Source organism: Thunnus maccoyii, chromosome 24, assembly GCF_910596095.1.
Source record: "Thunnus maccoyii chromosome 24, fThuMac1.1, whole genome shotgun sequence".
NCBI lineage: Eukaryota > Metazoa > Chordata > Actinopteri > Scombriformes > Scombridae > Thunnus > Thunnus maccoyii.
This window is the reverse complement of record NC_056556.1, coordinates 10,184,129-10,208,273: the sequence shown is the minus strand read 5'-3', so window position 1 is coordinate 10,208,273 and position 24,145 is coordinate 10,184,129. Positions and strand designations below refer to the sequence as shown.

General features: G+C 38.5%; 2 protein-coding genes and 1 long non-coding RNA gene across 5 annotated transcripts in view; 2 read left to right on the top strand and 1 right to left on the bottom strand.

Moving 5' to 3' along the window:
* The window catches only part of LOC121891932 (nectin-2-like), a 933,424-nt gene that overhangs the window by 483,200 nt on the left and 426,079 nt on the right, over window positions 1-24,145 (top strand). The gene's annotated exons all lie outside the window — the stretch shown is intronic.
* LOC121891979 lies at window positions 240-23,863 on the bottom strand. 2 transcript variants are annotated; one of them, XR_006094243.1, is made up of 5 exons: window positions 23,380-23,863; window positions 1,722-2,093; window positions 1,451-1,522; window positions 1,295-1,365; window positions 240-1,206 (listed from the first exon to the last, which is right to left on the bottom strand). It is a non-coding gene; the product is annotated as an uncharacterized LOC121891979 (long non-coding RNA). The 2 variants fall into 2 exon arrangements; XR_006094244.1 differs by having other exon boundaries at window positions 1,298-1,365.
* Window positions 4,285-20,659, top strand: LOC121891927. Of its 2 annotated transcripts, XM_042404612.1 has the most exons (24): window positions 4,285-7,580; window positions 7,692-7,816; window positions 8,146-8,339; window positions 9,104-9,175; window positions 9,288-9,521; window positions 12,441-12,547; window positions 12,688-12,856; window positions 13,468-13,528; window positions 13,565-13,624; window positions 13,729-13,847; window positions 13,984-14,106; window positions 14,204-14,269; window positions 14,547-14,635; window positions 15,254-15,359; window positions 16,698-16,803; window positions 16,987-17,060; window positions 17,163-17,269; window positions 17,410-17,578; window positions 18,195-18,333; window positions 18,377-18,490; window positions 18,646-18,706; window positions 19,377-19,441; window positions 19,625-19,698; window positions 20,556-20,659. In XM_042404612.1, the coding sequence occupies exons 2-24, from the start codon at window positions 7,696-7,698 to the stop codon at window positions 20,643-20,645; spliced, it is 2,520 nt and encodes an 839-aa protein (XP_042260546.1). In that variant the 5' UTR covers window positions 4,285-7,580; window positions 7,692-7,695; the 3' UTR covers window positions 20,646-20,659. The 2 variants fall into 2 exon arrangements, with proteins under 2 accessions (XP_042260546.1, XP_042260547.1); XM_042404613.1 differs by lacking the exons at window positions 14,204-14,269; window positions 14,547-14,635; window positions 15,254-15,359; window positions 16,698-16,803; window positions 16,987-17,060 and adding an exon at window positions 16,228-16,293.

Below are 24,145 nucleotides of genomic sequence, written 5' to 3'. Positions count from 1 at the left end.
TTGTCATGTTAGTTTAGCGTGTTAGCATTCTGACATTTGCTAATAAGCACTGAACACAAAGTCGTGAGTCAAGTCTCCCCTTGTGTTTAGTAGCAAAGTAAGCTCACACACCTCTCAAATTCATAATCTTGAGTCGTTTCCTTAATAGCTAAGTCCTGTAATTTTCAGGATGATACCCCTAAATTTGTCCATGATAGCAGGGGGAACGCATCCTGATGACCAACAATATGACTATCAGATACTGTTCCCCCTTTGTTTAATAGGAACGCAAGCTCACACACCTCTCAAATTCATACTGCTGACATGTTTCCTCATAACAACTAAGTCTTGTGATTTTCAGACTGATATCACTAAATTTGTCCATCATATCAGGGGGAACACATCCTGACAGCTGAGAATTTTACCCACTGGTGTGACGATTAGGTGGTGTTACACTTTTAAACCACAAGGTGTCAGTAGCGGTTAATTAGACAGGAGCATACAGTTTCATTGAAAAGATAAGACAACTGGCAACAGCTGTGGGTTTTCCAGTAGTACAGGGTAGTCTTCTGCCTTCACAAATCACAGCAATGAAATGAAAATTAATCAACATGATCCAACCCTAACTAGATCCAACTATATCAAAACTATACAACAAAGTGTTTATCCAACTTAACTTTGTATACAAAGTGGCTTCAGAAACACTGCAGTATTTTCTCCTTGTGTTTCATCATATGTTTCACAGCAGTATTACATATTTGTAAATATCTGACATAATGACATAACAATGTGTGCTACACCTGATTTCACGGTACAGCAACATTAGAAGACAGCTGCAGATGGGATGAGGTTGAACACCGGTGTAGGCTGCAATGGAGGGAGATGGATCAAAGTGACGTCCACCGTCAGCAAGACATGGAGCAGTGGGAGCTTGGTTTAACTTGTGCAATTTCTCTGCAAAGCCACTTCTACAGCTGACGGTGTTGCCATGAACAACAGAGGTATCCATTTCTTATTACCAGTACACCGGGCACAATCACTGTCATTGACAACGCCGTCTCTGGGTGCCGTGGCATTGCAGAGGAATTTCACATGTCTAAGCAAACCCCCGGCAACAGATGGTGCAGAGAGGTGAAACGCCAATGGAGGATGGTCTTGCAGAGTCAATCAGTCAATCAAAAGTAGACAGAATAAAGGCTTCAGGCTACACAGGGGCCAGGGGGAAGACTGCAGAGCAACAAATGATAGTGTTAAGAGATAAGCAACATATGAATTCAGACACTAGACATGAATACAGGAATCACATCCCACTTACCACATGTCTTTGCAATGGAGGGTAGTAGAACTCCTCACATCCTTTTATAGGACTGCAGCATTTGACTCCCTCTGGAGAGAGTGAGAAACGAATGAAAGGGCCTGAAAGAGGTGGGAAGAGTAGGCTGAAAGTAATCAAAGTTTTATTATTTCTCACCCCGAACTAAGGATGTGGTTCCTTCAGGGATTCAACGGGCCCGTCCGGCGTTACCCCACTAGTACGCCAGCGCTGTTATAGAATATAATATGATATTGTCAGGATAGGAGGGTGTATGTTACTGGGCTGATACTCATCGACTTATTTGATAATACATTTTTTAACATTAATCATTAAAATCTCTTGAACTTTGATCACTTATCTAGTAGGCCATTTGATTGTTCTTTTGGTGATTAAAGTTGTTTTAGGCTATGACAGCTTCTCTCCTCACCTGATGTGACTCGGTGAGCATCCATAGCACAAGGCTGATCACAGCAGGATATAAGGTTGAAGGGTTTTTAGAAAACTGGCTAGGCAAAATACATGGCAATCTTCACCCCAAAGTAGTCACAATAATGTAAATTGAAGTTAAGAAGTAAAAAAAAAAGATGTGAAGTATGTGATTCAAACAGTGTCAAAAGTACTTTATTGTACTAGTATGTGAACGTCAGAGTTTCACTGTGTGAGTGTATCTTGTTCTAGTGACCAAAGGGTTGTGTTTCACAAACAGGCTGGACCCAAGCCATCATCAGCTGGCGCAGGATACTCTGCTCATGGAGAGGAAACACCTGCTAGATCACATCTTGTGCACTCATCTCCAGGACTGAAGAGACAATAAATAGTTGAAGTTACTGTAAAATTAATTTGATCAAAGACACAAACATAGATGGAAAGAGAAAAGACAAATATCAAAATATCAGATTCATCACATTTGGCTTCTCATGATTTCAGACCAGACTAGATTATTTCTAAAGCCTTCCAATGAAGCTGTTTAATAAAGACAAAAAAACAAGCATCTAGCAACACCATACTGATAAATGATACTGCTTACTGATTGGCTGGCCCTCCGGGAAGTTGATATTATGAAGCACCTACCCATGTTTGTCATGTTAACTGTCTAGCTAGTATTTACTAATGCTCTGCAGATTCACTCCAGTGCTTGTGGTGACAGCACATTTCAATAGGTCAGCACATTGGCTTGCAGCAGCACATGGGGTTGAGCGTAGTCTTCATAACCACAACTAGTAAGAGCAAGAGTCAAGGCAAGTACATGTCTGGAGTTTTTTGTAGCTACTGGAGGTTCAATGAGTGATAAGAGTGATTCTTCACTAAGACAGTAGATCAGAGTCTCCTCACAGTGAAGAAAATCCCGTCAATATCAATGTTGCCATGTCCATGTTGCAATGTCCATCCCAAAGCCTTCTAAAAATAGTGATTCTTTAGACAGTTGATATGTTTACTACACTTAAATGCAATATTCAAGAGTATGTATGGTTCTCAAAGATAAACCAAATACATGGTCGCAATCCATGACAGCTCATGTATAATAAAACGCAACTTGGGGTCCAAAATTATCACATTTAAAAGTTTGTCAGCCAACTGTCATTGGTCAGTATGTAGAATTGTGATGTACATCATGTAACCATTTAATCCATATTTTTCTAATTCATATTGATAATAAATTCAAACCAATTAGTAGAAAAGTTTTCACGTTAACATGAAAGAATACATGTTCTGTTGATCATTATGAAAAATACATTCTCCCCAAAAGGCAGGTAGCCTTATTCTGTTTATAGTCCTACACATTGTTAATGTTAATATGGCGATTTTTTTTATGTTACGACTACTGTAAAATACAACACACAGAATGTAACGTGTTTTTTCTGGTTACACTGTAAAGCACTTATAGATGCTAATTTAATAATGAATCTACATCAGAATTCTCATAATACTACTTTGATTGCCTGATATTAGACAGAATTTTAACTGAACCTGGTGGAATTGGCGGATTCAAAAGTCTGGACCCATTTTAACACAACAATGATTAAACTCATGAATTATTTCTAATTGTACAGCATTCTCTCTTATCTGGTATTTTATCCTTTAAACACCAATGAGGAATTATTTTTAGCTTTTTATTTTCTTCTTCTTTTTTTTTTTTTTTTTTTTTTAACCATGAATTATGATTATTAAACATTTTAACCATGACATCGACATGTGTTTCTCTCTTTAAATCATTAACTGAATAAAAACACAACATTATAAATCTTACGTACATTACATTCGTATATTCAAGACTGCAGTTAAAATGGACATATTCAGTAGTCTTCTCAAACACACCACATATTATTATTAGCACTGGCAGTGCAGCCAAGCGTACGTAGTATAACACAAACAAACGTACCAAAGTAAAAGAGTTGAGTGAGCGATTTCCTATTTTCTATCAGATTATCAATGCAGAAATGGGCTGTTTCAACTAGACCATTTGGTAAAACCTTTGTGTTCTCATTAATAAAAATATTGATGAAAGTTTTATTTTACTTTGGAAGAATGTATTGTTTGATCTCCAGGACAATAATACACAGAAGAACACTGGTGTGTACATGATAAATCTTATTATAATGGCCAAATTCCATATCCATAAATGTAAATTTACAGGTAAGAAATCGTGCTTTATTGCCTTTAGCAAATAATTCAAACAGTACGTTCATTCAATTCAACACTCTTCAACAAAAAACAATTAAAACTGTAACAGCTTGCGCTGTGTTCAATTTTTTTTAACATATATCTTTATTCCCCCTAGAATTCATTGCTAGCATTAAAAAGTGTATATTTTCTTTACGATCTTTTTTTACATTTGGTATATGTACCCATGGTATGTATCTTTTGTACATCTTATGTACATATAAAGTATTGTTATTAATAAAGGTAAAAAAAAAAAAAAATTGAAAAAACGCCTTAAAAAGCGGCGGGTTTTACGGGCTTTTCCGGCGGTTTACGGTAAGTCACTAGCGCGTCAGAGATATCGGCTTAAACGGTGTAAACATCGGCGTTTTCATTTAAATTTTGTTGAAATAGTGGCGATTAATGGCACAAGTGGGGAAAAAAAAACCAGGCGTAGTCTGCCAGACTACTAACAACTGTAGTTATGAACTTGACAGGACAGAGAAAACTCTCCAGAGAAAACAAAATTAAACTTTTAGCTTCTGAAATATTTTTAGACAACTCTGATGGAGCTCAGGATTTATCAGGAGGACAGCTGCTTACTCCAAACAATTTCGCTGTATGAACCTGGACTGTGTGTGTGACCTTTTGGATGTGTAGAAGTACACAGGACATTAATTAACATGAGATCCTGTCGGCGTGTAGGGAGATTAAGTAGCCTAATCAATGAATGCTGCTGTGCCTCACGTGTAAATGCGCACAGCGTCTATCTCAATGGGGAGACGCATTTATCGTTTCTGCTGCGGTGGGATCACTGCGAGTGTTTCATAAATTCAAACTTTTTTTGATAGTAAGCACCCCCGCACCTCCGACTGAAATCAGGTTCTCGTGGCTATGGGTTCACCCACCGATTTATGTGCCATTTATGAACCACATTCACAGCCTAATGTGTATGTATGTCCCTGCACAGACAATAATCATCACAGTAGTATGGATAGTTTTCTTGATGCAGCTTTCTGTGAAATGTGTAGATTCGATTTTTCGTGAGCTAACAGGTGTGTCGAACTCTGTTTCCACCTCGAGATGTGGGGGAGCCCTAGTCCCGCCCCGTCCAAGCCCGCCTTCAGTAAAAACTCGCCCCCCGTGATGCTGTGCTCTGCCACCGGGGTACTATGGAGAGCGCTAAGGCTTAGAACTAACTTTTATGGAGTTTTATCTGTAGAAAGTTGTTTTCTAAAAGTGAATGGCAAATTTCATGGTTGTTTAGTCGTGATTGTTAGTCATTATTTTAAACAATGGGGTAACAGAACCTATGTTTGTTCAACATAAACCTCCGTTTATTTAAAGTGCACGTCACCCAGAGAGTCTCTGTACACTTTACAAGTCATACATATATACGAGTAGTAATGTTAATATTACAACACAAGGTTTAGGTTTTTGATTTTAAAACAGAGATCATGTAGCTTTAACAGGGTTGGAGTAGCTTCATGTGAAAGAGAAAAACAATTTGTGATTTGGGTTCCCAGCCAGTGAAATTAGGAATGGTCATAATAAAACAGAAAAAGATGTGTTTTCAGCCTGGATTTGAAAGTTAAACAGAGCTTGCCTCTCGAATGTGCAGTGATAGATTATTCCAGAAAAATGGGGTTCGGCTCGGCCACCAAAAGCATTCTTATTGAATCGAGAAACAGTTGAGTACCTGGCACCTTGAGAACATAAGGGACACGATGAGTATACGGAGCAAAAGGCTGGAGATATATGATGGAGCTAATCCATTTAAAGCCCTAAAGGTAAGCAGGAGGATTTTAAAATCAGCTCTTGTATGAGCCAGTAGCCGATGCAAAGACATCAGTACCCGTGTTATATGATCCAGTTTTTTAGCAGCTGGTTTCTGGACCAATTGAAGACCCTTTGATGCTGTTTTAGGTAGGCAAAAGAAAATTTAATTACAATAGTCTATTCTAATTGTTATGAAGGCATGTCTGAGGATTTCAGCGTCTGAATTTGATAGAATGCGGCGTATTTGAGCTATTTTATTAAGGTGGAAGAAGACTGTTCGTGTTATATACTTGATATGTGTCTTATAACAGTCGCTGACTGTTACAAAAAGATAGACTTGTGTGTCATCAGCATAGCAGTGATATTTTATGTTGTGTTTTTTTAAAATGTGACCCAAAGGCAGCAAGTTAACACTGAGTACTTAACCCTGTGGGACACCGTGTTTGACCTTAGAGCAGGAAGACATAGTATTATTATACGTAACGTAAGATTCTCAAGACGTTATAGAAGGGTGTTGTGGTCCACAGTGTCAAAGGTGCCACTTAAATCGAGCAACAGCAAGACAGATGAGAGATCAGAGTCTATTGCAATTAATGGATCATTAGTTACCTTGGTCAATGCAGTTTCGGTAGAGTGTTTGGGTCTGAAACTGGACTGAAACTTGTCAAGAAGTTTATTACTGGATAGATGGGCAGTGAGTTGACTAGCAACCACCTTTTCTAACAGTTTGGACATGAATGGGTGATTTGAAATCGGCCTAAAATTGTTAAGGGTATGTGGGTCAAGGTTAGGTCTTTTTTAATAGTGGAGTAACCACAGCTGTTTTAGAAGCAGTGGGATCGATACCAGAACTGAGTGATTTATGGATGATGTCAAGAAGAGGGCTTCCAATCACAGTGAACATGTCTTTAATGAGGTTACCAGGGATGGGATCCAGAACACGTGGTTGGTTTGGAGCTAGTAATTTGAGAGAGGGTGCATGAATTGACTAGATCAAACTGAAAAAAGTAGCTTATGGTTTGGAAACCAGTATGAGAAGGAAGCAGAGGGTGGGAGGGATCAGATATTACCAGTAATATCATTCCTGATTAGCTCAATCTTTTCAATGAAAAAGTTAGGCGTACATCCTGACGGCTGAAAATGCTACTGCCAGATACTGTTCCCCCTGTGTTTAGTAGGGAAGGAAGCTCACACACCTGTCAAATTCATACTGCTGAATTGTTTCCTCAAAACAGCTAAGTCCTGTGATTTTCAGACTGATATCACTAAATTTGTCCATCATAGCAGGGGGAACGCATCCAACTAAGACTGTTACTGTCAGATACTGTTACCCCTGTGTTTAGTAGAAAAGGAAGCTCACATAAATATTACATGGAAGACTTTAATAACATTAAACAAAAAATAAATCATGCACACCTTCCTTTTCAAATATACAATAAAATTCATTTTGGTTGAAACCAGCACAGTAGCAGCTTGTCTTGCTGTCTACATGTTTTTCACAAGACTTATAGATGGTAAATTAAAGAAATATTAGAGATAAAATATATATGGAAAAATCCAAATAATACAGGACATAAAACATTCAAAATCAAGGAAAACTATAAACAACAATACTATCAATAACAAAATTGAAAGTACGAAAAAAAAAAAATCAAATTTACCTACAGATTGACCTCTGACCTACCTCCTGAGACAGCCCCCTCACTGAGGTCACGAACACAACATGCATTCATCACATGCTTGTATATTACCAGGAGCTCACGGAGTGGATCAACCCTAAACCCCAGTTACAGTAGGCCATTTGTATAGGAGAACCCTAACCGGGACATCATTGAAGTTGAAAAACTGTGGATAAGCAATAGAAAAGGTATGTAAATTGTGCTGTGGACGATTTTCATCACCAATATTGAAATAGACTAACAACCTTAAGTTTCAGAACTCTCCATTAACTCTAGCCATGTTACCTCTTGTCCTCAAGGCAAATGAATCCAGACATTTACCACGAGATTGTTAATTACATCTCAAATGGTAACTACCCAGAAGGTGCTACAAAATCAGAGAAATATGTGATTCGAAGAAGGTCATCGGAGTTCATAATTGATGGTAAGTGAAAAGACATCAAAGTTCTTGTTATAATCCAAAAATTCCTATTTCCATGAAGGTAATAATATACAATTTTGTTTAAACTATTACAACGGTTAGTGTCATCTTGGTTAATTTGGAGGCTGCATTTATATTTAGCTATATACTTGTTTATCATTTACGCAAATCCAATTATGATCTACAAATAACTTATGTAAGCATTGAAATATTACATAAACATGTGGAGTAAGATGCACTTTATATATAATAGCTCATTTTAATTTAAGATAAAAACATATTTATGACCTGCAAGTAAAGTAAGCCACTTACTTTTTTCTATATTCTAACAGAAGGAACATTGTACTACAAGAAAGGGAAGAAAGAAGCCAAGAGAAAAGTTGTCTATGACAGAGATGAAGCCAACCAAATTTTTGAAGAATGCCATGCAGGTGCCTTTGGAGCCCACTGTGGTATTGTTAAAACAAGGAACGCAGTGTGCAAAAGATTTTACTGGCCTGGCATGACATCTGCTATTGATAAGTGGGTGAGTATATTTTTTGATTCATCTAAAGAGAAAAATTATTCTATTTATCATCACTTCATTTCAAGCAAAAACACACATAAGTGATGGAACATACCACTTCATAATTCTTACTTGAGTACTGGACTTAGTAGAAGGCCAATGTCCTGTTTTGATACTGGACCCAGTATCAAACATGTATGGTTCGATGCAGCCAAATATGTATCTGTTTGTCCAGAGACTAGCCACAACCAACCCAAACACCAGAATAAAACGTTGGCATTGTATGTTTCTGCAAACCACGGATACATTTAATGTTTACGTTGTTGTTGGCCATTATCAGTTAAATAATAATGTTTTATAATGTGACAACACTGTGGTTGAGGTTTGGTTAGGTTTAGGCACAAAAAACAGTTGGTTAGGGTTAGGGAAAGTTCATGGTTTGGGTTAAAAAAATAAAAATAAAAATGGCTGCAAATGTCCCGAAGTCTGACTAAAAACTCATGGTTTTGTCGGTTGAAACGGGAAGCGGGCCTTGGTTTCGAGGTGGTCTCGAACCCTCCCTCCTCCTAATAAGAAATTCAGCTCATATAGATGTCATGTGAACTACATCACTTTAGAAATGTTGATATGATACAGATTCAATGTATCTGTGGTTCGCAGAAACGTACAAAGCCAACATTTTATTCTGGCGACCAGGCTGCCATACCACATAAAACTTTATAATCACAGACTAAATATTCCCTCCTTCTAATACTGAAGTTCACTGTTAACATATTATTTTCCAGGTTAGAGAATGTGCAGAATGCCAGGCCAGAGCTTCAACTATGAAGCAGGAGACCGAGTACATCCCCATACAAGTAATTCACAATATTTTGCTTTACTCTTTGAAGCTTATATTTTGTGATGGAGAATGCTTTATAGTAATTCTAAGTGAATAATGTATTTGTTATTTTGCTCTCCTTTGTTAAGGTGAGCCAGCCCTTTGAACTTGTGGGGATGGACATTTTTGGCAGAGTGGCTGAGACAGAGGCGGGAAACACATACATCTGTGTGATGGTGGACGACTACACCAAGTGGTCCCAAGCGTTTGCCCTGCCCACAAAAACACCTGCAGATGTGGCTGACTGTATAGTCAGGTTCTTTTACCGTTTTGGGGCTCCAAAAAGGATCCTCATTGATCAGGGACGAGAGTTCGTTAATGAGGTTTGTTGAATGTTACAGCCAGGTTGCGATTTGTGGAAAATAAATCAGAACCACAGTGAGCCTATATAGACTATGGAGCTTATTAGGCTATTTCTTGCTGTTGTACAGTAACATTTATAAAATAACTATGAACTTTAATAAAAATAATAAGGCTACAAAATTTTAAGTTGGCTACTACATTTCCAGGAATAATTTAATCATTTTCTTAATTAATTTAATTCATCAAGTAGCGTGATATTTTCATTCTCAGGGGTGTGATGTCAAGCTCATGCAGACACATAGTACATGTGATCATGTACAATAAAACAAAAAGTTAAATGCTAATTTTAGATGCTTGAATTAAATCCCCCAACGCTCCTTTCAGCACCATCGATAGCGCCACTTGGCCAGACGTGCCAAGTGGCGCGGAACAAACGTGGAAGTCAGTAATCAGTAATGTAGGCATGTGTGCGTGTCGGCAACCAAAAAAAACCCAAAACAGCCGTGCCACGCCGCTCTCGAAGTGGACGACACGTGATGAAGGAGGGGGGAGAAACTCTAGGCGGCCAAGCTTTATAGTCACGACCACACTGGGCCCAGGTGTGGCTCATGATGGCAATTACGATCCTCCGCCCTGCCCCGGATCCTGCAAGACAAAAAAGAAAACGGCAAACGCAACGCAGGAGCACCTAGTGGAGCGGAGGGGTCGCCAACATAGACTTCAAAGTGTTGTAATGCCCAAATAAGTGCAAGCGTCTCCTTCTCGATCACAGAATAATTTAACTGAAAGGAGTTAAATTTCTTTGAGTAAAAACTCACGGGACGTTCAACACCACTGTCATCACAGTGAAACAAGACAGCACCCGCTCCCACATCACTCGCATCCACATGCAGCTTAAAAGGTCGATGCATGCATGGAGCTGCAAGAACAGGAGGTGAGCAAAGGACAGATTTCACATTTTTCAAAAGCTCGTTGACAAGAAGCTGACCAAACAAACTTTGCCTTTCCCTTTAACATCTGCCAGAGGAGCTACGACCGTTGAAAAGTTTCTACAAAAACTGTGATAATAACCGACAAGACCCAGAAACCGCTGCAGTTCCTTCTTAGTTGTTGGCAATGGATACTTCTGGATTGCAGTTACTTTTGCCTGCACCGGACGCACAGTTCCCTGCCCAACAACCTTACCAAGATATGTGACGGTGGCCCTAGCAAACTCACACTTTGTTAAGTTAACTGTCAGGCGTGCATCCTTCAGACGGTCGAACAGCTTCCTAATATGAACCAAGTGTTCTTCCCATGTGTCACTGTAAATCACCACGTCATCCAAGTACACAGCACATCCATCCAGCCCAGATACAACCATGTTCATCAGGCGCTGGAAGGTCGCTGGCGCGTTGCGTAACCCAAAACTCTCAGCTACCCGCTCGAAAAGAGAGAAAAGGGTATCTGGGTCACGTTCACTAAACTGAGGAACTAAATGCAAATTACTGACGACATCAAAAGAACCAGAAGCAACCGATCCACCAGGCGCAGCAACAGAGGCACGGCCCGCACCCGTACCAGAAGCACTCAAACTCAACCTGCGCTCCTCCACCTCCAGTCTTTTGATTTCCACCTCTCTGGCCAGCTTCTCCACAGCCAGCTTTTCAGGACCAGCAGCCTGCAACTTCGGTCTGACAACACCCACTTCAGTCAGGTTAGCTTTAACAATAGCTTTAATGTTCTCCTTCATCCTTTTATCCCCGACTTCCAGCTTAAAATGCTCGGCGATTTTCAACAACTGCTCACGTGAACAGCGCTCCAATAACTCCTCTGACGGAGCTCTCAAGAAATCCTCCACACTAGCCATGACTTGAACACAACACAGCTTACCTGCTCAAAACACCAAACTGCTGATACGACAAAACCAAGCTACAACTCCTACACGCAGCCCACTGAGCCCACACAGCCCCGACACAGCCAAAACATCACCGCAGCCCCGTCCCCCTAACTGCCTAACCAGAGTCTAACTAAGCTCCCCCCTAGTCTTCAGGTGCTACTTGTGGCGGGTATTTACGCACTTCAGCCCGTCAGCCCGGTAAAGCAACCATAAAAAAATGGTGACTCACCTGCAGCCGCGGATGTGCTCCCGAGACAACTGCTCCAGCCACGTTCCCACCACACTAACAACCCCCAAACGAATTCCAAAGGGAACCCGCTCTTAAGCCTAACAAGGGACAGAACAACGGCGATTTACTACGGCCGCGCACAGAACCGACAGAACTCAGAGCCACACAAAACTCACCAGCATAACCAGCCTGGCAACACAAGCAAAAACTTCAGCCCAATCAGCAACTCGCTAAAGCAGTTTACATTATTCCAAAGCAAACAACTTACCACACTCGTCAATGGCTCCCAACAACAGATTGCGAAACTCATTCATAAAACGAGGCGCACAGCTTACTACGCTACAGCTGATCTCCGACGTCACGCCAACCCCGGGTCAACAAAGCTTAAACGAGCCCCCATATGTCACAGCCCGGCTCATAGGCTGCGACAAAATATGGGAGACCAGACGAGTCTTGTAACTGAGGATAAGCGTTTATTTACAAAATGATAACGGAACAAACGTGGAAGTCAGTGATCAGTAATGTAGGCGTGTGTGGATGTGTGCGTGTCGGCAACCAAAAAAACAAAACAGCCGTGCCACGCCGCTCTCGAAGTGGACGAGGCGTGATGAAGGAGGGGGGAGAAACTCTAGGCGGCCAAGCTTTGTAGTCCCGACCACACTGGGCCCAGGTGTGGCACATCGCACCCTGTTTGCAGCATGTCGTTACATAAATGAAAATGTTTTTGATGATCTCACATTTATCTGCATAGGCGGTAATATTTTTTGCAATGAATCATGAAAAGTTATTTGTTTCAAACAAAGGATAATGCTTATTATTGTTTGCCAACAGCTAAACAAGGAGGTGTGCAACAGTCTGGGGATTCAGTGCAGCCTTTGCGCACCATATCACCCAAAGACAAATGGGCCTGTCGAAAAACAGAACGGAACAATACAGAGGTAACAGCACTGTAATTATTTTACTTTAATGTGTATATTGTTTTTTGATACATGTAATTTTTAATATATTTATGATATTGTGAACTGAAAATGTATTGGAAGCAAGGTGGCCTGCCTATTTATGTGATAATACTTTTCAGGGCACTGTTCCAACTTGTCAAGAAGTATCCAGAGAGTTGGGATACATATTTTGAAGCAGTGATGTTTGGGTTGAGGACCAAAAAAGACAGCACTACGAAGTTCTCCCCATTCTTCCTCCTGTTTGGGACAGAGGCCCGCCTCCCGAGTGAGATTCCAGAGGATTACAAAGTTGGTTTAGTGTAAAACAGCTACAGATAATCCATATTTAGAATAACCAATTAAAAAAAATATAGCTCATTGAATATATGTGTCAATGTTTATTACATGCTATGCAATAAATAAGTAATCTACACACTGTATCAATATTTTGTGGCCAAGGAAAATTCCATGTCTCTTAGTAGAAGGCAAGTGCCCATTTAAACCTTTAATGGGACCTAATTTATTTAGTTGACATTGTTGGAAATATGTTATTTTAATTAGATATTCATTACCAAGGTCATAGTTAAGGGAGGTTTTGTACTGGACAGCATTTTATTATGTGATACTGTAGGTTTTTTTCTGTCCTCATTATTGATAGATTGGGTGTGGGCAGTATAATTTTCAGTACTTTCTGCCAACATTAGTTATTCATATTTGAGGTTATGATGACTACGAAATGACTATGCTAACAAAAATGTCATTACTGTTATAGTTATAGTGATCAGGAGTGCTTTGAGATTGTACAGTTAGTCAACAAATAGATACATTTGTCTCATTCCCACATAGAGTCTAATGACTGTAACGGCCAAGCAAGGGGTCAAGTCCAATAATAATGAAAAAATGAAAGTTGTATTTTACAGATTGACAGCAGGGTGGAGAATGGCCTTGACCAGGAGATGGTGTCAGAGGCTGATGAAACAGGCCCAGCACCACCAACAGGCCCAGCACCACCAACAGGCCCAGCACCACCAAAGTCTGCTGCAGTCACAGCTTTGTCTCCAGGCAATATCGAAAAATGTATGTTTCAGAATATGTAGTTCTCTTTTAATGTAAAGAACAAAGTCCCTCACATACCAGGTTTTTATGTAGTAATCCCTGCACTTTGTGCTTATTTCTTTAAGGCGTGAAGGATGCCTGGGATGGTCTAAAGGCCAATGTCCTGCTATCAAAAATTGGGCCGTACAAGATCTTTTACTGGGACATTGGCCGAACGGGGCCTGGATTGGAGCTTGAGAGTGAGGTAAAATATATATATAAATACCAAATTCATTTGAAAAGTAATGATTATTACTACTAATTCATATGTGGATAATGTATGAATAAAATAATGAATTGTTCATTTTAAACTGTTAATAATTGTAAGTCAATTTTACTAGGTCATAAATGCGTACTTGGCCATGCTGGAGCGTCGACACAATATAACAGCGAAGGAGAAGGTGCTCCATATAGATACATTTGGAATGACCTCAGTGTGGAAAGGAAATATTCCACGATTCAGGGTTAGTTGCAGACTGTCTCATTACATATGCTGGTAACAGTGACTGATGTTGATGGCTTGCAAGTTAAAGCTTTTGTGCTATATCTACATTATTTCAGTGGGACCCCACACATTACAAAATGCTGTTTGCTGTTGTGAATGAACACCATCACTGTTTCCTGGTTGTAAGTATTACTTTTTCAGCAACTGGGAGCACATATTGACATGTTACATACAATATACCATACAGTAAAAGATCAAGTGGTTGTTTTTTTTGAGTTTATGTTCAGCTTTGTAAACTCTTCATCCTGCACCTTGATGCCAAAGTCGCTAAATGTGAGAAGATGTTCTTCTCTAGCAGTAGTAGCATAACAGCTATTTTTAAAGTCAATATGGTGGACAAGCGTATACTTAGGACTTACATGTACAATAATCTTTGGTTTTTGTTTATGTTTCATACAGGTAATATATCCATCCGAAAAGAGGACACTACTGATGGATTCACTTGGAGAAACTGCTGCAAAGCTGCAAAGGTGCAAGGATGTAACAAGGTACAATTTGCACTTTTTAATTGCAATTGTGATACTAAATAACAAATACATTTAAGTTATAATTTCTTAAACAACTTACACCCAGGAGCAGATTCAGCTGACCAGTTGTGGATTTAAACAATCTCTTACTTTACAATACTCTCAAACAGCAACTGGTTAGCATTCAAGACAAACAATGGAGTTCAAGGGATGACATTTGCTCATGCAGACAAACAAAACTAGAAACAGTTGCAGAAATGATAAGTATATGTGTAGTATCTGGTGAATATCAGCCAAAAGACTGGGATAAGTACTGCTGGTGGTCAAGAGAGCAATTGCAGACCTGAAATGACTAAATGACAAAATGCAGATGTGTATGTCAAACATGGACAATGGCAAGTTGGCTCGATTTCAACATTATAGATGAATATTTGACAAGTGCATAAGTAAGGAAAGAAGACTGGTTATTTTCATCTGAAACAACTATCTTTTCTGTTCTGATGTCTGAGGAATTGGTAATAGTATTTTCTTGTGCTCCGCTCTTTGCACTTTTGTATTATATAACAAATATATTGTGATGCTTGTATGATTAAGTCAGTAAATTTGGTTACTTTATTTTAACATATTTTGTGTTTTTAGAGCATTCATGAGGAAGAAAGGGTTCAATGTGTCAAGGTGGAAATGTGACACAGTGCCTCATCCACACCAACCAGACAGCACCTCCTGTGGGGTTTTTGCCATTAAGGTATGACAGAGGCAGGCAACACATACATCTGTGTGATGGTGGACTACTACACCAAGTGGTCCGAAGCGTTTGCCCTGCCCACAAAAACACCTGCAGATGTGGCTGACTGTATAGTCAGGTTCTTTTACCGTTTTGGGGCCCCAAAAAGGATCCTCATTGATCAGGGACGAGAGTTCGTTAATGAGGTTTGTTGAATGTTACAGCCAGGTTGCGATTTGTGGAAAATAAATCAGAACCACAGTGGGCCTATATAGACTATGGAGCTTATTAGGCTATTTCTTGCTGTTGTACAGTAACATTTATAAAATAACTATGAACTTTAATAAAAACAATAAGGCTACAAAATTTTAAGTTGGCCACTACATTTGCAGGAATAATTTAATCATTTTCTTAATTAATTTAATTCATCAAGTAGCGTGATATTTTCATTCTCAGGGGTGTGATGTCAAACTCATGCAGACACATAGGCCGAACGGGGCCTGGATTGGAGCTTGAGAGTGAACTAAAAATAAATATATATATATATAAAATACCAAATTCATTTGAAAAGTAATGATTATTATTACTAATTCATATGTGGATAATGTATGAATAAAATAATTAATTGTTCATTTTAAACTGTTAATAATTGTAAGTCAATTTTACTAGGTCATAAATGCGTACTTGGCCATGCTGGAGCGTCGACACAATATAACAGCGAAGGAGAAGGTGCTCCATATTGACACATTTGGAATGACCTCAGTGTGGAAAGGAAATATTCCACGATTCAGGGTTAGTTGCAGACTGTCTCATTACATATGCTGGTAACAGTGACTGATGTTGATGGCTTGCAAGTTAAAGCTTTTGTACTATATTTACATTATTTCAGTGGGAACCCACACATTACAAAATGCTGTTTGCTGTCAAGAATGAACACCATCACTGGTTCCTGGTTGTAAGTATTACTTTTTCAGCAACTGGGAGCAATTGGTAATAGTATTTTCTTGTGCTCCGCTCTTTGCTCTTGACATTGTATAACAAATATATTGTGATGTTTGTATGATGTTTAAGTCAGTAAATCTGGTTACTATATTTAAACATATTTTGTGTTTTTAGAGCATTCATGAGGAAGAAAGGGTTCAATGTGTCAAGGTGGAAATGTGACACAGTGCCTCATCCACACCAACCAGACAGCACTTCCTGTGGGGTTTTTGCCATTAAGGTATGAAAAAACATGTTCTTTTTACTCCAGTATGTGCACATATAAAATATTCCCTCCTTGGTGAAATATATATTTAGAATAAAATAAAATAAAATTCATATTTGTTGGTAAATTATAACATGTGTTTTTAATATCAGTTCATTGAGAAAATCTCAATGGAGGAAAAGGTCAAATTCCCTGCTGGCCAAAGTGATGTGACAGAACTACGTTGGCAGATTGCCACTACTCTTCTTCGGGAGTCTGGTAAGTTACATGATAGCACTGCTAACAAGTTGTGAATGAAAATGTCTATGAGTACTCTGGTTGTCATCTTCGATAATTACAGAAAATACAAATAATACAAATACAGTGGATTTTGTTCAAAAGAAAGCTTCTTGTCCTCACAAATGTCGTCCCCTTTCAAATATTTTTCCATTTTTCTGACAGATGATCTGACAGACCTTTGTTTCTTCTGTGGGGAGGTTGATGTAGATGACCCTGAAGAGGAGGAGCTGACATGGGTATTTTATTTTAGATATATAATGCAGTCCTGTAGTATTTCACTTTTCATTAAGAAGATTTAGAAAGAAGAAAATATAATGCTTATTATTGTTTGCCAACAGCTAAACAAGGAGGTGTGCAACAGTCTGGGGATTCAGTGCAGCCTTTGCGCACCATATCACCCAAAGACAAATGGGCCTGTCGAAAAACAGAACGGAACAATACAGAGGTAACATCACTGTAATTATTTTACTTTACTGTGTATATTGTTTTTTGATACATGTAATTTTTAATATATTTATGATATTGTGAACTGAAAATGTATTGAAAGCAAGGTGGCCTGCCTATTTATGTGATAATACTTTTCAGGGCACTGTTCCAACTTGTCAAGAAGTATCCAGAGAGTTGGGATACATATTTGGAAGCAGTGATGTTTGGGTTGAGGACCAAAAAAGACAGCACTATGAAGTTCTCCCCATTCTTCCTCCTGTTTGGGACAGAGGCCCGTCTCCCGAGTGAGATTCCAGAGGATTACAAAGTTGGTTTAGTGTAAAACAGCTACAGATAATCCATATTTAGAATAACCAATTAAAAAAAATATAGCTCATTGAATATATGTGTCAATGTTTATTACATGCTATGCAATAAATAAGTAATCTACACACTGTATCAATATTTTGTGGCCAAGGAAAATTCCATGTCTCTTAGTAGAAGGCAAGTGTCCATTTAAACCTTTAATGGGACCTAATTTTGTTTAGTTGACATTGTTGGAAATATGTTATTTTAATTAGATATTCATTATCAAGGTCATAGTTAAGGGAGGTTTTGTACTGGACAGCATTTTATTATGTGATACTGTAGGTTTTTTTCTGTCCTCATTATTGATAGATTGGGTGTGGGCAGTATAATTTTCAGTATTTACTTTCTGCCAACATTAGTTATTCATATTTGAGGTTATGATCACTACGAAATGACTATGCTAACAAAAATGTCATTACTGTTATAGTTATAGTGATCAGGAGTGCTTTGAGATTGTACAGTTAGTCAACAAATAGATAAATTTGTCTCATTCCCATATACAGTCTAATGACTGCAACGGTCAAGCAAGGGGTCAAGTCCAATAACAATGAAAAAATGAAAGTTGTATTTTACAGATTGACAGCAGGGTGGAGAATGGCCTTGACCAGGAGGTGGTGTCAGAGGCTGATGAAACAGGCCCAGCACCACCAACAGGCCCAGCGCCACCAAAGTCTGCTGCAGTCACAGCTTTGTCTCCAGGCAATATCGAAAAATGTATGTAAATGTAATCCATGCACTTTGTGCTTATTTCTTTAAGGCGTGAAGGATGCCTGGGATGGTCTAAAGGCCAATGTCCTGCTATCAAAAATTGGGCCGTACAAGATCTTTTACTGGGACATTGGCCGAACGGGGCCTGGATTGGAGCTTGAGAGTGAGCTAAAAATATATATATATATATATATATAAAATACCAAATTCATTTGAAAAGTAATGATTATTACTACTAATTCATATGTGGATAATGTATGAATAAAATAATGAATTGTTCATTTTAAACTGTTAATAATTGTAAGTCAATTTTACGAGGTCATAAATGCGTACTTGGCCATGCTGGAGCGTCGACACAATGTAACAGTGAAGGAGAAGGTGCTCCATATTGACACATTTGGAATGACCTCAGTGTGGAAAGGAAATATTCCACGATTCAGGGTTAGTTGCAGACTGTCTCATTACATATGCTGGTAACAGTGACTGATGTTGATGACTTGCAAGTTAAAGCTTTTGTACTATATTTACATTATTTCAGTGGGACCCCACACATTATAAAATGCTGTTTGCTGTCATGAATGAACACCATCACTGGTTCCTGGTTGTAAGTATTACTTTTTCAGCAACTGGGAGCAATTGGTAATAGTATTTTCTTGTGCTCCGCTCTTTGCACTTGACATTGTATAACAAATATATTGTGATGCTTGTATGATATTTAAGTCAGTAAATCTAGTTACTTTATTTAAACATATTTTGTGTTTTTAGAGCATTCATGAGGAAGAAAGGGTTCAATGTGTCAAGGTGGAAATGTGACACAGTGCCTCATCCACACCAACCAGACAGCACTTCCTGTGGGTTTTTTGCCATTAAGGTATGAAAAAACATGTTTTTTTTACTCCAGTATGTGCACATATAAAATATTGCCTTCTTGGTGAAATATATATTTAGAATAAAATAAAATAAAATTTATATTTGTTGGTAAATTATAACATGTGTTTTTAATATCAGTTCATTGAGAAAATCTTAATGGAGGAAAAGGTCAAATTCCCTGCTGGCCAAAGTGATATGACAGAACTACGTTGGCAGATTGCCACTACTCTTCTTCGGGAGTCTGGTAAGTTACATGATAGCACTGCTAACAAGTTGTGAATGAAAATGTCTATGAGTACTCTGGTTGTCATCTTCGATAATTACAGAAAATACAAATAATACAAATACGGTGGATTTTGTTCAAAAGAAAGCTTCTTGTCCTCACAAATGTTGTTCCTTTTCAAATATTTTTCCATTTTTCTGACAGATGATCTGACAGACCTTTGTTTCTTCTGTGGGGAGGTTGATGTAGATGACACTGAAGAGGAGGAGCTGACATGGGTATTTTATTTTAGATATATAATGCAGTCCTGTGGGTGCATTCATTGGTGATTCCATTTCCAATGTCATTTTAAATTATTTAATAATGTCTCTTTTACCCATTTACTCATGTGCCAGTATTTCAGTTTTCATTAAGAAGATTTCTCCAGTAATTACAAGCCACACTCCATGTGTTGGGATCATTTCACAGAACAATTTCTTCAGAGACATATGTTTATATTTGTTGACATACTTTACTGTTAATACATTCTGATTTTTATGAAAATTTCTCATCATGGGGAGCAAGGAAAATCTTATTTTTGCACATGTTTTGCCAATCTTAAGTTGTCTTTCCAAGTTGTCTTTAAATATTTTGGTCAGTGTTAACAACAACAGATAATGTAAGGTATTGAATGATTATTTGTAAGTGCTTGTGATCTCTGATGAAACTACTAAGAGTGCATTTGAATTAAAATTATTATCACTCATGCCAAGGTAAGGAATTAACTCTTTTGTGCAAGGCTTAAAATACCAAACCATTGGGCACGATTACTATTGTAGCTGGCCAGGCGGAGGTAACAACAGTTACAAATACTTAAGAGTATTAAATTTACTTTCTGTATGTACATTGTATCTGCTATTGACACAACAGTTTCTGTACTGGCAGGTTAATTCAGCATTGGGTATTAAACAAAAATGACCTGCAATAAACTTGGTGATATCTTCACTTTTGTGCCCTAAATAGTCTGACCCCCTAAATGGCAAGCTCTAAAGCACTAGCTTAAGCAACCTCTATTATCCCCCAAGCCAATATTGGTGAAAGAATTAACATTAATGTTTACATTATAACACAATTGTTAAAATGTTTTGCACTACAGATATCCTGCCATGCCTGCAGGAGGCGGTTCCACTATGTGTGTGTGGGAAGGCCAAAGGTTGAGGAGAGATTTGTATGTGCAGCATGCTGAATCTACACAGAAATTAAAAAGGAACTAAAAGACGTGAGTATTGTTGTTTATTATTTTTCTTGATTTTGAATGTTTTATAAGTCATGTGAAAAACATGTAGACAGCAAGACAAGCTGCTACTGTGCTGGTTTCAACCAAATTGAACATTATTGTATATTTGAAAAGGCAGGTGAGCACAATTTATTTAAGTCTTCCATGTAATATTTATGTGAGCTTCCTTTCCTACTAAACACAGGGGGAACCGTATCTTACAGTAAATTTCTCAGCTGTCAGGATGCGTTCACCTTGGTTTTAAGACAAAGATTAAACCTAAAAATTTGCGTGGTGATTTTTTTCAGCCACAATTTCTTTTGACATTGTCTCTGTAAAATGGAGTCAAAGTGACAGAAAATCATCAGATATAGTTGAGTGTAAATAGGTGAACTAAAGTGGACAACAGAGCATCTACAGTATTTAAATTGAAAAATCTCACAAACATAGGCTAATATTATTTATTGATAGAAATAACAGTAGTAGGTTGTGTTAATAAAGACATAAAAAACCCAACAAACAGGTTCTGTTACCCCATTGTTTAAATTATAACTAAACAATCATGAAATTTGTGCGTCTTGACTGTAATGTACTCTTCATTACTAATGCAACTTGCATCATGTACTCATCAACTGTTCCATTTTATTTCAGGATATCAGAGATCTCTGCACTATAATAAATGTTTTCTGACAGGAAGTATCAAAGTATTCTCATGATGTATTTTGCCATACAATATGGCACAATGTCATAGCTCATTGGCCATGGTTGTCATTTAATAACAATCACCTGCTATATGATTAAAATCACCTATGGTTTGCGACCAAGATGTCTGTGATTGAATACTATGAATTTCCCTAGAAATCAAGCTTTTTTCTGATTACTCCTTAGCTGTTTCTACCTATCCTCTCCTTAAAATACATCCTCAGGCTGCCTGAGGACTGGCCTGTCCTAGTCCTAGAGATTACAGACTCAGATTGTGATAATGTTCCATGATGTAGTTTGGATATAGTTTAACTACTTTTTGAAAAGTAGTTTTAGTAGTAAAGATGTAGTTTAACTAATTTTCATTGTGAAGTAGCTAGTATTTTGGTAAACTACAGTTTTAAAGTAGTTTTCCCAATACTACAATTGCACATTACCTTGAGGGACATTCATCGTTAGAAGAATAAGTCTGAATTTTAGATGAAAGCTTATTGCTCACTATTATAAGGTTAATGAAACTTGCATACATAAACCTTGTTTGGAAGCAACAAACTCTTTCTGTATTTTTATTCAATTTAAAAACCAGCAAAGCACTAACATACACCTGTATAGTGCATTGAATGTTAATGGTACAGTGCCTTGAAGAAGTATTGAATCCCCCTGAAAGTCATCACCATTTTCTTGCTTACAAAAGATACTGAAAAATAGTTCCATAATCATTATTTTCATTGGAAAACTTATGCTGTAGTATATTTATAAAAAGGGGAAAATTAGTATTTTCCTCACTTGAGCATTTCAGTCACCTTGTCTCTTTAGTCTTCCTTCTCTCTTATTTCACAACCTGGCTAATGATCCTTAGACTGAGTGTTTTTTATATCCATAAAGAGATCTAAAACGTTTTCTTTATATTAGCTCAATTAAGTAATTACATAACTATAGAAATAACCACATTACACTCATTTGGAAAGATAAACAAAGAACCATGATAATTAATTTCATATAATTCATAAAATTCACTGTTTATAATACCATTTCTATTTATGTCAACAGAGGGGGAAGTTGACATAAGCTTCGAGGAGCTGTTGGTCTTTGTCACCGGGGCTGACAGCCTCCCACCCTTGGGTTTCCAGCAGTCCTGTGTCATAGACTTTTATGACCAGGAGCCAAGAACACGACGATTCCCCTACGCATCTACCTGCAGTCTCTGTATCTCACTACCAAGAAGCATTGTTGAAGAGGGAGTGATTATTTCTAAGCCAGATGCAACTGATAAATTTCAGGGAAGTCTGAGACACCATTGTTTCTAAGATGAATCATACTTGGATTATTACCAAAGCATCAAGGTCACTAATAAACTCAGAAATAATGACAGAATAGTTTTGAATATTATTTTGAACGACTCCTAAGCTCCACAATAGGAGGAGTTGTGAAAGATATATAATATGATGTTTTATGATTTTGCATTGGGTTCTCTATCCCGGGATCAAGGCCTCGGTTTGCTTTGTATTGCTCTTTACGCACAGTAAACCTTCTCACATTGAACTCTACAAGCTTCAAGTGTATTTTTTGAGTCTCTCTCTTGTACGTTTTGAGTTTAATGCTCAGTTGTGGGTGACCTAAAGATTTATTGGCCCATCTGAAGATTTCCCACGACAGGGTTATAGGGCTGGGTGACTGTTTCGTTGTGATTGGATGTTCAATTTCAAGTGTATTAGTTTATGTATATATGTATACATACACTTTCTGAATTTCACATTATGGAAATGTTTTTATTGAGTGGATATGTTCGTTTCCCTCAGCCCTATAAGGTCACCTCCTAAACTCCTATCCTGGTTCAGCTCATGAGAGCAGAAGTAACGTAGACTCTTCCCTTCGATTACTTTTATTGCCTTTATTGGCTGTAGAGCTGTTAGAGCTAGGAAGTTATAGTATGCCCCATCAAATTAAATTGTTATGCAATTATAATAATCATAAAAGTTATAATAATTATTGATGAACTTACCAGAGCTCATACATCCGCAGCGGGCCGGTGTTCGGTTTCTCCTCTATTTTTGGTCGGAAATCTGCCGTTTCACCGTTGTGGGCTCCTGTGCGGAGCCCGGGCGATTAAGTTTTATCCCTGCTCTTCAGACGTCCTTACTGCGGCCGACGGGGCTGTGTTAATGGCTAACGAGTCTCGAGTTTGCGAGTAGCCAGCGGCTCTTGGCCTCTTCAGCAGCGGCTAACCATCTGACGCACCTGGCCTGACTTCACCTTTTCCCCACTCCTGAACGTCTGTTGTTAAGGGTCACAGAGGGCTCTCTCTCCCCCTATATGACCCGCTCGGTATCGGTGGTGATTATATGCCATTCTCTAACTTATTCTCTCCTCTGGCTGACCTGCCGCCAGAGCCTGTTCTCTCCCCTACCCCACCTCCTGCTCAAGGAGCGGGTCGTGTCCGGAGTGCCATCAGAAAGCGCTCCATGCCCGCCAGTTTCATTCTGTCTTCGGGCCCCCCCCCCCCCTCATCACAGCCACCTGTTTAACACACAATGATCAGATCAGGTAATCAATCACTCAGCTCACCTGCACTCAGCTAGTTTGTTAATAGACAATAATCTCAGATCAAAGCTTTAAGTTTACAAAGGCAACCCTGAAACTGAGCGGCCTGAGATTTTAATTGTTGGAGACTTTATCATCAGGTGCGTAAAGCTTCCTGGTGCCATTACATACTGTCTGAGGCAAGACAGTTGATTTTATTTAGCTAATCCCAGCTCCTCTTGACATCC

Bases quoted from the DNA above. Each gene is read 5' to 3' on its own strand.
- LOC121891927 (XM_042404612.1), top strand. From the start codon at position 7,696: ATGAATCCAGACATTTACCACGAGATTGTTAATTACATCTCAAATGGT. The intron at 13,625-13,728 runs GTATGTTTCAGA...TATTTCTTTAAG, and splicing joins TCCAGGCAATATCGAAAAAT to GCGTGAAGGATGCCTGGGAT. The intron at 17,579-18,194 runs GTTGGTTTAGTG...TGTATTTTACAG, and splicing joins AGATTCCAGAGGATTACAAA to ATTGACAGCAGGGTGGAGAA.